This window comes from Artibeus jamaicensis, unplaced genomic scaffold (genome assembly GCF_021234435.1).
Source record: "Artibeus jamaicensis isolate MK-2021 breed Jamaican fruit bat unplaced genomic scaffold, CSHL_Jam_final scaffold_474, whole genome shotgun sequence".
NCBI lineage: Eukaryota > Metazoa > Chordata > Mammalia > Chiroptera > Phyllostomidae > Artibeus > Artibeus jamaicensis.
In genome coordinates, this window is record NW_026522046.1 from 27962463 (window position 1) to 27974949 (window position 12487).

Genomic DNA, 12487 nt, shown 5'->3' on the forward strand with positions numbered 1-12487 from the left:
CCGCGTCGTTGGAGACGGGTTAGTATTTGTAGGGATCTATCTGCTCCTGGGGTGGGGGGCAGTGTTGGTGGCTAAACTCAGGAGAGCTCTGTTAGATCCTGGACAGTAGCCCAAACTGTTCTAGATGTAAGTCCTAACTGTATTGCATTTCCTCGTCGCCATTGCCCAACAACTGGCTTGAGGTTCCAGGGTTCCTTGTGTCTTCTACCCAAAAGCCTCCCACCACCTATTTAAAAAAAAAATCAAGGTATAATTTACACAAAGTGCATGCAAATAGATTTCAATAGGATACAGAAACTGTCCAGTATCATTTTGTTTCCTCCTCCCTCCTTTATGCTATTATTGTTATACAAACCCTATCTTTATACACTAGCCCATCACAGTTTTATTATTATTGTTTTATCTAGTATTTGAAATCATACAGGAGAAGCAAAGAGTTATAAACAAAAATACACTTATGCAGTATTTTATATTTTGCTATATAGTTACCTTGACTGCTACTCTAATTCCTCATGTGCACTGTAGTTACTAGTTCTGTTTTTCCTAAAGGCTGTAGGACTGAACTGGTGTGGAAGAATATGGAGAAGGAAAGAGGAGGTGGACAAAACGAAGGAGGAAGGAGAGGTAGAGATCTTGCCATAGAGAATTGAAGAGGGTGCCTCTCATTCAGCTAATATTTAATAAGATTCTTCTATGTATCAGCAACTACGCTTGGCTCTGGCTATTCAGGCATATACATAGACACGGTAAAGAGACACAGTCCCTGGCCTACAAACTAGTAGGGAAGGAAGGGAATAAAAAGAAAGCCTGTTTGTCAGTCCATAAAATTACAAATTCAATTTTATGTCATGTATGGAGATGACCTACTTTGAGATTAAGTGTTTAGAAAAGCCTTTTGTGGCTATGATACTTAAACTGAGGATAAGAAGCCAGGCTGATGATGGTGGCAAGGCGGAGAGACTCAAGGGGAGGAGAGATCAGGGTGTTCTAAGCAAAGGGAACAGTAAGTACAAAGCTGTAAGATAGGTATGAACTTGGCATGTGTGAAGAACATAAGGTCAGTGTACTCAGTGTGCTTGAGGCATAACGAATGAAGTAGGGAGTAGAAAAAAGATAGCTAGGGTCTCGATTATCCAGTATCTTGTACATGATCCTAAAGAATGTTGACGTTACTTAAAGCATAATGAAAGCCATTAGCCCTGACTGGTGTAGCTCAGTGATTGAGCACGGGCCTGAGAACCAAAGGACTGTGGTTAGATTCCCAGTCAGGGCACATGCCTGAGTTGCAGGGGACGCACCAGAGGCAACCAAACATTGATATTTCCTAGCAGGGGACGCACCAGAGGCAACCAAACATTGATACTTCTCTCCCTCTCTCCTTCCCTTCCCCTCTAAAGATAAATAAAATCTTTCAAAAATTATTTTAAAAAAACTATTTTAAAAAGAAAGCCATTAAAGCAGAAATAATGCACAGAAAGCCTGTAGTCTCCACCTTAACACATTCTATGCCCATCACAATGTTTTGCCAACATTTCACTTTAATTTCAAAACTGATTTCATGTAAAAGTCTACATTTGCAGTTTACCATGAAAAAAGCTGAAGATCTCTCCATACTGGACTCCAACTGTTTGGTGCACGTTGGGTGTAATCCAATGTGAGGGTTTTGCCAGGCATGTGCCAAGAAGGTGGGGGGGGGGTGGAGTTGAGGCTATTTTCAAGAGTGATTATAAGGCTGAAACAGACCAAGCTGGAAAAGATGGGAACTGAAGACTACTAGATGGGGCAGGTGAACAGGGCACAGTTCAGTGGCATGGTCATCTCAATGAGCGCAAAGAATTATTGCTGTAAGTGGAGGAATGAACTTCAATTTTCCTTCTTGCATGGCACCTACGAAACCCAGACTGCAGCTGGGTTAATTGAAATCACAGACTGATCATCTTCTCACTAGCGTGGTCCAGAACTCTTCAGTCCTTACCCATGTCCCATAGGGATCACCCGCGCTGTAGGAAAACCCTGCAAAGTGTGGAGTCGTCACTGCTAGGGTGTCTTCTAACGGGTTGGGAGGCCCGCCCACCGGCGACAGAAGGAGGGAAGCAGGTCGTCCAGCCACTCCCAGCGCTTGGCGCCCCGAAAAGCCCGAGGAGCGCGGCGCCCCCTGCTGTCCGCCCGTGGAGCGTGGCTCGGGCTCGCCGGTAGCCGGGAACATGGCGGGGCGGCCCGGAGCCGGGGCCTCGCCTTCTGCCGACCAAGACGGAGCATCGCCCAATGTGGTGGCGAGGCTGTCGCAGTGGGCGGATGACCACCTGCGCCTCGTCCGGGTATCGCAACCCAGCCAGCAGGGAGGTGGTGGGCGGGCCGGGCCGTGGGCAGCGCTGGGCGGCCACAAGCCCAGGCGCGCGTGGGCGAGGAGGCGAGGCAGCGAGGGGCAGGCTCGGCGGGCCCGGGAGGCCGGCGCTGCCCGGTTCCTGCCCGCACTGTGCTGGGTCCCGGGACTCCCCAGAGAGCGGTGCCCGCGGGTCTTTAGAGCGGTTGCGGAGGGCGGAGCATGTAGGCCGTGTAGGCCTGGGGAGAGAAGAGGTTTCTTTATTTTATTTTTATTTTTAAGTGAGGTAAGAAGCCACTGAAGTTCTAGGAAGGGAGGGACATTTGAGGCGACCAGGCTAGAGAGGATTGTGGCTAAGACCTCATTGGTGGTGGTGGTGTGAATGATGTGCTTGTGGGGTGCAAAGGAATGGAGGAATCAGGGCAGCTTCCCCCTGGGTATATGTTGGCAGAAGTTCCTGGTATGTAGTAGTTGGGGGTAAATGTTTTGTTAGGATAATCTAGAGGACTTTTTGGACACGTGAACTTGAAGATGCCTATTAGACTTTAAACAGAGCTGTGTGAACTCGAACACGGTCACTGGACTTCTAAACATAGTTGGATATGTTCTAGGCAACTGGATATGAGTCTCGTGTTGAAGGGACATCAGAACTGGACTGTACCTTTGGGAATGAGCTGCGTAGGCCTGAAGAAGTATTTAAAGCTTGGATGACATTTTGGAGCGAGTCAGAAAAACTGAAGTATCCTAGTTTCAAAGTGAGGCCTGCAGGACTCTCTTAATAGCTAGAAATTCGGGAGTGAAAAGAAGAATGTCAGCAAAGATTAGGAAGGAACGGTGAGGGAGGAGGAGGAAAACCAGGTGTCCTAACAGAAGGAATGGCCGACTCTGCTGAGAATTTGGGTAGGATGAGCAGCCTTGCAAATCCTCTGCAGCCAAGCAGCACACAGGGCGACTGGGACGATGCCTGGTCTCACTCCCAGGAGTGGAGGGAGCTCCAGTCCGTAAAGCACTGCCTACCACTTGGTGCCAGATAATATTTACTGCATTAATGAATGGTGGTAGGTATGTGTATACGTGTTAATTGACCAGTCTTTCAGGTGAACAGGAAGAGATGCATGGATTATTTTAAATGGAAAAACGACTTCAGTAAGATTGGGAAAGGAAACAGCGTTTAAGTTAGTGGAGAGATATATTATTGCAAATAACTCATGACAGCATGTACATCATGTATGCTTGCAACTTCACTTTTTATAATACCTAGCTGTATTTATCAAGGAAAGCATGTCAGATTCTCACTTTTGTTCAGGGGGTTGCAAGGTTCTTGTTTTTTAATGAAACTCCTTTAGGTCGATTTCTTTTCAATGAAATGCTATGAAAACATCGTAAGTTTTTCTCAACTGCTACCTCACATGTATTTTCCAAGGTATTGTATTTTTAACATTTTGGTGGTTGAGTTTTCTACCAAATACTTAAATTCCCACTGTAGACTCAGGATTCTGTGAGTTACTGTGGTCATTACACATGAAGTCTTAAACTCACCCTCACTTTCAAGGAACTGAGGGTTAAAGGAATACAGTTAATAGAGAACAATGCAATATAATGTGAGCAATTACTGTGTGTGCCAGATTGTTTGTGGGGGAAAGGGGAAAATTAATAGTTAGGTGGGCAGTTAAAGATTTTTTTTTGGAATAAGTGGGGCTTTAGTTGAGCCATGTGCCTTACTTGGATGGTTAGATACAGGATAGTAATTTTTTATCCCCAATTAATACTTTCACTGTTGTGAATAATAATTAGAATTAATCATTAAATCTTTTTCTGAAGAACTTCAGCACCATAATGGCTGCAGCTGGAATAGTGTTGCTTCTAAGAAGTGTTCGACTGGTGAGTTGAAAAATGAACAAGGCATTGTGGGAAACAATAGACTGTTAATTTTTTCTCACTTCAGTTTTTATCTCAAGCAGTGTAGCATTTTGGTATTCATATTAGAAACATTTAAATAGTATTTTACAACAATGAACAATTAAGATCTTGTTTTAACAGTCACACATCCTCTGTATTTTACGGGAAGTAATTTCACAGCATGTATTTCCATCATCACTTTCTTCATGCTTAAAAATAAATCCGAAAGAATTTAGTTTGCTAGGATGGTATAATCACTAAATTTGCATTTCAGATACTGGAATATCTCAAAACTTTCTATAGTGGTTTTAGATTTAGATCATAGCAGAATTATGTCCCTTTCACTGAATAATTTATGCTTGCTCTGATTTGCAACAGTCTTTAAGATTGTTGTTCAATGAATAAAGCAAAAGGTGCAGTGTCAAAATAATTTATGCTTTCAGCTACCATATTTTTTTGCACTTTCAATAGTGTTTTACTAATAAACATGGTGGAAATTCATTTGATTCATCAAGATTTATAAGGTTTTTTTATAACTACTTGCTATTGGATGTAATCTTAGTGTGATATTATAGTGTGATATTACGGTCTCACATGGATTTATTGCTTCTATGTGTATTAATTTCCTACATTTATTATCTCATTGTTTTATATTATCATAGATTAACTGCAAGTATTACTGTGCTACATCTTTTCCAGCTGCTGTCTTTCCCCCTGACTCCCCATGTCAGCACTTTTATCTTTCTTTTCATAAATGACTCAATCGTATTTTAACCTTATAGCTAATAGGTTCTCTCTTACCTCTCCATGATTTTGTAAATCATTTATTTAAAATAATATATGTATATGTTTATTTATACATATTTTATATTTTATTTTTAGTAGAATATATATATGACCAGAATTTTGAGACTTCAGTTCTTTTCATCCTACTTTTTTCTTTCTTAATCTTAAAAATCTATATATGTCATGTATTTTGAAGGTTTCCAAATTGTCAGAATGTTAAATGATCTGATTAAGAATTTGGGTAACAACAGTGCTGAGGGGTCATTTTGCTTGGTAACCCTTAAAAATGTACTTAAATCAGCCCTGGCTGGTGTGGCTCAGTGGATTTGAGCGTGGGCCTGCGAACCAAGGTTGCCAGTTTGATTCCCAGTCAGGGCACATGCCTGGGTTGCAGGCCAGGTCCCTGGTGGGGGGCACACAAGAGGCAACCGCACACTGAGTTTTCTCTTCCTTTCTTTTTCCCTCCCTTCCCTTTTCTAAAAATAAATAAATAAAATCTTTAAAAAAGAAAAATATACTTCAATCAGCTTGGTGAAGGACAGCAGGAAGGCAGAAGCAGAAGGGAGTTTGTCCTTTTTTTGGTAGCTTCATCGTACTTTCACTCACTTTGAGTGCACAGTTCACTAAGACTTCTAACTTCTTTTTACATATGCTCCTGCTAGCTTATTCCTTCTACCCTTCACTGGTTTGGGGTATAGTGCAGGGGAAGGCATTTACATTGTAGCCTGGCATTCTCGTTGTCAAGATCTTCCTATTTTTTTATTTTAAAGATTTTATTTATTTATATTTAGAGAGGAGAAGGGAGAGAGAAAGAGAGGGAGAGAAATCTCAATGTGTGGTTGCCTCTAATATGCCTCCTTATGGGGACCTGGCCTGCAACCCAGGCATGTGCCCAACTGGGAACTGAACCAGAGACCCTTTGGTTCTCAGGCTGTCATTCCACTGGGCCACAGCAGCCAGACTCAAGATTTATTTATTTATTTATTTATTTATTTATTTACTTTAGGTTTTTATAATTGTTTTACTTATTTATTTTCTAAATTTATTTATTTTAATTGTTGTTCAAGTACAGTTTTCTGTCTTTTATTCCCATCCCAGCCCCCCCCCCCAAGATCTTTTTAAAAACTCACTCTGACAGTGTTGATACCCTTCCAAGCATCAGAGCACACTGATGTTTCATCCTTACGCTCTCTCTCATTTAGGTCAGTGGTGGACAGGTCAGTGGTGATCCCGTGAGAGGCTCATGGCTTACTCCTAGAGTGACATCATCAGTGTCACTGTTGTGTATCACCTCTGTGGACATTAACCTATGTTTCTCTTTTTCCCACAGACTTTTCATAAAGAGCTTTCGTCAGGTGATTCATTTAAACTCTTTATTTAGGATTTCTCCTCTCTTTTATTTACATTCTGCATAGTCCACATTCTTTTTTTATATTTTTGTCTTTATTTAGTTATTTTTAGAGAGAGAGAGAGGAAGGGAGGGAGAAAGAGAGGGGAGAAACATCAATGTGTGGTTGCCTCTCATGTGGCCCCTACTGGGGACCTGACCCACAACCCAGGCATGTGCCCTAGACTAGGAATCAAACCTGTGACTCTTTGGTTTGCAGCCTGGGTTCAATCCACTGAGCTACACCGGCCAGAGCTGCATATTCCACATTCTTTGAGTATTGCTTTGCGTTTGCTTTGGTGCCACATTCTTAAATGCTGAGGGTAGATCCACAGTCCTTCTCTATCCCACTCCCCACCCCCAATGTTTTCTTTAGAAAAAGTCTGTAACACTCACCTACTTTTTATCTGGCTTCACCAGCTGTTAACATTTGTTCCAGTTGTGCTTTCTCTTTCTCCCTCTGTGAAACCATTTGAAAGCAGATTGCAGACGTCAGGAAACTTGCCCATAAATACTTCACAGTATACTTCCTAAAACAAGAATATGTTCCTGCATAACCACATTAATATTAATTCTATCCCCCTGGCTGGTGTAGCTCAGTGGATTGAGCACAGGCCTGCAAACCAATGTTTTGTGGTTCGATTCCCAGTCAGGGCACATGCCTGGGTTGCAGGCCAGTTCCCAGCAGGGGACGCAGGAGAGGCAACCATACATTGATATTTCTCTCCCTCTCTCCTTCTCTTCCCCTCTAAAGATAAATAGATAAAAATATTTTAAAAATATTAATTCTATCAATTAAATTTAACATTTTTTGTAGTAATATGATCTAAGATACCGGTCATATTCAGATTTGCTTTCAGAATATCCTTTGTAGCTGTTTTCCCTAACTGAAGATTGCGTGAAGGATCCTGCATTGTCATGTCTCTCTAGTCTTCTTTAATCAGGAAAATTGTCACCACCTATTTTTAATTTCTGTCTCTTGTGACATTGTCATTGGTGAAGAGTCCAAGCCAGTTGTGTTGTAGAATGTCCCACGGTCTGGGATTTTGTGTGTCCTCATTAGCTTTAGTGTGAACAAGAAGGTGGTGTATACTTCTTACTGTACTGCATCAAGAGGATCGTAATGCCAGTTTGCCCTGTAACATTACCGCACATGACATTTAGTAATCCCTTAGTGTTTTAGACCCAGTCCGTATTAAAATTTCCTTGATTGTCTAAATGAGGTCTTTTTTAAATAGATGACTTATGCAAACCAGGACTCAAATGGTCTGGATATTATACTTATTCGTTGTATCTCTGATCTCATGTATTTTATAACAATCTACACTTTCTATTTTTCCCCACAAGCCATTGATTTGTTAGAGCAACCAACTTGTTTGTCCCATCGAATGTTTTGCATTCTAGATTTGTCTGCTGCAATATGTTTCTTGTGTGGATTTTTGGGGTAATGTGTAGTTCAACTTTGCTGGCTTAGAAAGTTGGGTACTAATTTATCCAGCAGCGTATGTGAAGTTCTTACATAGCCATGATTATGAGTGAAGCTCGTCCGCGTGTCCCCGTAATCTTGTTAATGTGGAAGACATAGTTATAAATGTCAACTAACTCCAGGGCATTAGCATTAGGTGTTAGGTGTTTAATTACATCTCCAATGTGGATCTTTTTTTTTTTTTTGGTCTTTTTCCTCCTACAAGATAAAAATAGAAGAAGAATGAAAGTCTTGTCGATTAAGAGTTCTAATTTAATTTGACTCAGCTTTGTTTAGGTTTTCCCAGCTGGACCTGCATGAGTAGACCGCACATCTGCCCAGCAGGACAGTGACCATTTAACTGGAGTTGTGTGGTGCCTGGTACAGATCTGCACTCATCATAGTCACTTCTTTGTTATGAACTACATCATATTTGGAGAATATTAGCTTTTAAAAGTTAGGAATCTGTCTGATGTGCTCTATAAGGCACCCTAAAATAGTAAAGTAGCGACAAAGATTTCTAAAGAATGTTCTTTTTTATCTTTATTTTTTTATTACCCTTGTTCATTACATTACAGTTACCCCAGTGTTTCCCCTTTGCCCTCCTCCGCCCAGCACACCGCCCTGCTGCCATCAATCCCCACACTGTGGTCCGTGTCCACGGGTCATTCATACATGTTCTTTGACCAGTCCCTTCCCCTTCTGTCCACCATGGCCCCCTCCCTGCTGGCAGCTGGCAGCTTATAAAGAAATGTCCTCAGGACTTTCAATTAAACCATGTTAAAATATTAATATAAAATTTAGAACCAAATAAAGATTTTTCAGTGGTTGTCTTCTTAAATGTTTAAATAACAATTTGACACACTTAAATTTAAAGTGAAAATAATAACAAAACATTGTATTTTTCTCCTTGTAAATCGTCAGACATCAAAATTTACAAGTTCTTCAGATATTCCGGTAGAATTTATAAGAAAGAATGTTAAACTACGTGGACAATTACACCGAATAACCGAGGATGGTTTAGAAATTGAGCACATACCTATTACTTTACCGATTATATCTTCATGGAGAAGTAAGTAAGATGCAAGGATAAGACACACACACATACACACACACACACAGGGTCTGGCACAAATAACACCCCCATTTAATTACAAAATCTTTTATTACAGAATTATAAGCATCTGATTCTGTAACATAACAATGATACTGAAGCTATCATATGATGTTTTAGGTAAAGGTTCAAATTGCTGTCCATCTCATGCGAGGCATTCACGTACCCTACCAACCACACTCAAGCAGGAGTTATTTCTGGTGGACCCTATGTGTATATATATAAAAAAAATCTGGAAGTTTTTTTTTTTAAGGTAAACTGGTTAGACCTCACGTAAACTGTACATCCTGTTGTGAAGCTTACTGTAATGGGTTTTTGAAATTATTCCATCTGTTATATACTTGCATTGTTTTAAAAGAAAACTTGAATATAGAAATAAACAGACTTACATTTGGAGAGAGTCTGAATAGAGAAATAAACAGACTTACATTTGGAGAGAGTCTGGGCATGTATACATGAACAGAATATATCCGGTTGGTTTTTTGGGAGTTAAATGATGTTTCAGTCGCATTCACAGCATAGCATTGCAGCTGCACTCACTTCTGTCTGACCTTTTCAGAGGAGCCACGTGGTGTTCTGCTGGTCAGGCTGGCCGGAGTGGAGCTCACTGACGCTGGGAAGGTGTGGTTGTGCAAAGAACTGAGACCTTCCCAGCCACTTTGGTTCCAGCTTCTTGGAAAGGAGAATTCAGCACTCGTTTGCTACCTTTTAGTGAATAAGGTAAGTGGTGTGAAGAAATAATGAGCAATATTGTATTTTATTTATGCTTACCTATATCATTAATGAAAACCTTGGATATATGGTAGGCCTGAATATGTTTCTCCTTTTTAAACTACTATTCTTCATGATTATAGTTGGAGAACCGGGTATTTATTTCATATATAAATTTTGTTATAAAATTTTAGTTATATGTATATTAAAAAAAAGAAAATTAAGAAAAAGGAAACACTTAAAATTATTAATGCCTCAGGACATTGCTAATTTAAGGAGACTGTTTATATATTTATTTATGTTATGGGAATATGATATCACACTTAATATTAGGAACCATTTGTTGAATGGTGCTTGTCAACTGAAAACTACAAAAAGCAAGGGTATTTGTTGAAGGTAGACATTGCTCAGTCTCTGAGCAATGAAGTCACTGTTTTTATTCCCATTCACAGATGGGACGCAGGGTGGCCAAGTGGGGGAGCCTACACTCAGGCCTGCTCTCCCCGCCTCCTGAGTCCAGACCTCACCTTACGTGTTTTACCTGACATAGCTTCCTGGCCAGTGACCCCCCTAGGCAGTGTGTGTATTGCGGTAATTTACCGGTACATACGGTGGATTTTACTAATGTGTGAGATTGAATTTTAATTATTCTGATTTCGGTTTAAGGGAATGAGCATTTTAAATGATTGAGAAAATATGATAAACATTTTATAACTCTGCTAACTCTTCAGTATCATACACCAGAAGTTACTTCATTTAAAGGCGGAAAAGGTTACTTTTTCTTTAGTCCTAGAAAATATCTCCTACTTTAAACCTGGAGTTTTCACATTTTTAGAATTTAACCATAAATTACTTGTCTGATGAAGCTAAGAAACCATTAATAATTGGGTAAAATACCTCAAGGACTATAGAAATAGCTAAGCTGAATCTCCTTTATATTGTAAATTAGTGGGGAGAAAAAAGTCCTATTTATCCAGTCTCATGAGGAAGTGCGGGATTCCATGAATGAATTTTCTGAAGGATGAAGATTTAAGGCCACGCCTATTTTTATGTTAATTATTTTGTGGAAAGTGTTTAAAAATTTTATTTACATGCCAGTGCCTTTCCAAATACTGGAATTATTAACCAAATTTAGTAGTTCCATCATGATTCAGTTCATCTTGCATTTGCCCGCTGTTGGGTTTCTTTTGCCTGTCTCCTGTGGTCCATCCCCCACCAAACAACAAACCACTTTTTATATACTTTACTGCTGCTGTACCTGTGTGGGTGAGACCAACGAGTCTGTGGAGAACAGTATGTTATAAAACAGGCAATTGACTTTGAGTAAGGACCTCTTTTAGTAATGAAATTCTTGGATTTCACACAGCTGTTTTAAGTTCTTTGGGAAACTGGCTTTTTTGTTTTTCTCAGGAGGACTAAAGTTGCTGAAGGACTGATTTTAAAGTAAATGACAGCTGTGGGGGAGGCTAAGGGGTGGAGGGATTGAGCAAAAAGGAAAAAGGACTGTGGAGATTACGGGGGAGGGGAGTATCAGGGCACTAAATGGTAACAGAAAAATAAAGATTAGACCAAAAATAATATCGTAAGTGGATATTATGGGTATACTATCAGTTTTCTTAATTAACTGGTTTGTGTTATTTTTTTATTCAAGGGTAGATTTTTTAGTGTGAGTCTGAATGAAGAAATTTTGAGAAGAGGCCTTGGCAAAACTGTTCTCGTTAAAGGGTTAGATTATGATTCTAAAATCTATTGGAAAATACACAGGAACTTACTTAAAGCTGAATTAACAGCCTTAAAAAAAGGAGAAGGAATATGGAAGGAAGAATTTGAAAAAGAAAGTTATTTGGAAAAATTCAAAGGCTCCTGGAGAGAAATATGGAGAAAAGACAGTTATTTAAAAATAATTGGATCAGATTTCAACCTGAAAAAAGAAAGTTATTATGACAAATTTAGAAATACTTGGGAAACGTGGAAAGACAACTCATTAATCCTGAAGTTCAGAGAACTTAAGAGTCGCTTACACTTTCGTAGGAAAGGGTGAAATATTCCTAGAGCTGGAGATGACCTACTGTGAGAAGAGTAAACTGTGGAACTATATGGATATTTTTCATCGATTTAAAATGGGATTCCTCCCCTCCCCGGAAATGATCAAAGTTGTATTCTCATGGTATTTAAATATTTAAGAGATAATTGTTATAAAGATAATACCAGAATAATTTAAACCAATTGTGATTAATGTAATATACTTCTAAGAAAAATTAAACAGGTAAGAATTTACCAGGTTGGAAGATATGTACACGCAGTGCTGGTCTTTGAAGAAAGTGTAACTGTGGGTTGTGTTATTTTTAGTTATCTTGGACAGTGGTATTTAATGTTTGTTTAAAGAGAATAGTCTTCCAGTTTTATCAGCCTTGATTATTTGTAATAAAGGAACTGTTTATAACTCATGTCTGAAGCTGCTCTTTTCTCTCATCTGCTTCTGTCTGTGCATTTGGGTCATTGCTCCTGGAGAAGTTCTCTGAGACCTTTCCTAGCAATAAAGAATGGCTAATTCTCGCTGTTATTACATGAGGACAGACGCTTTTGTTTTTTGAGGTTTTATTTATTTTAGAGAGAGGGCAAGGGAGGGAGAGAGAGGGGGAGAGAAACGTCAGTGTGTGGTTGCTTCTCACGGGTCTCCAACCAGAAACCCAGCCTGCCACCTCGGCCCGTGCCCTGTCTAGGAATCGAACTGGCAACCTTTCAGTTTGCAAGAAGAAGCCCAACGCCCTGAGCTACCCCAGTCAGGGGAGGAGTACAAAG

General features: G+C 40.0%; 1 protein-coding gene across 3 annotated transcripts; it reads left to right on the forward strand.

Annotated features, from left to right (window-relative positions):
- The first annotated feature begins 1979 nt into the window (after positions 1-1979).
- On the forward strand, positions 1980-12126 carry CUNH3orf33 (chromosome unknown C3orf33 homolog). 3 transcript variants are annotated; one of them, XM_037134402.2, is made up of 5 exons: positions 1980-2318; positions 4145-4204; positions 8785-8932; positions 9534-9694; positions 11717-12126. In XM_037134402.2, exons 1-5 carry the CDS (start codon positions 2205-2207, stop codon positions 11735-11737), a joined length of 504 nt encoding a protein of 167 aa, XP_036990297.2. In that variant the 5' UTR covers positions 1980-2204; the 3' UTR covers positions 11738-12126. The 3 variants fall into 3 exon arrangements, with proteins under 3 accessions (XP_036990297.2, XP_036990296.2, XP_036990298.2); XM_037134401.2 differs by having other exon boundaries at positions 1991-2318; positions 11337-12126; XM_037134403.2 differs by lacking the exon at positions 1980-2318 and adding an exon at positions 2327-2609 and having other exon boundaries at positions 11337-12126.
- Positions 12127-12487: the final 361 nt, after the last annotated feature.

What these genes read in the sequence shown, in the direction of transcription:
- CUNH3orf33 (XM_037134401.2), top strand. Translation starts at nt 2,205, where the DNA reads ATGGCGGGGCGGCCCGGAGCCGGGGCCTCGCCTTCTGCCGACCAAGAC. An exon ending in ACCACCTGCGCCTCGTCCGG is followed by an intron (nt 2,319 to 4,144) that starts GTATCGCAACCC and finishes CTTTTTCTGAAG; the next exon opens with AACTTCAGCACCATAATGGC. An exon ending in GCTACCTTTTAGTGAATAAG is followed by an intron (nt 9,695 to 11,336) that starts GTAAGTGGTGTG and finishes TTTTTATTCAAG; the next exon opens with GGTAGATTTTTTAGTGTGAG.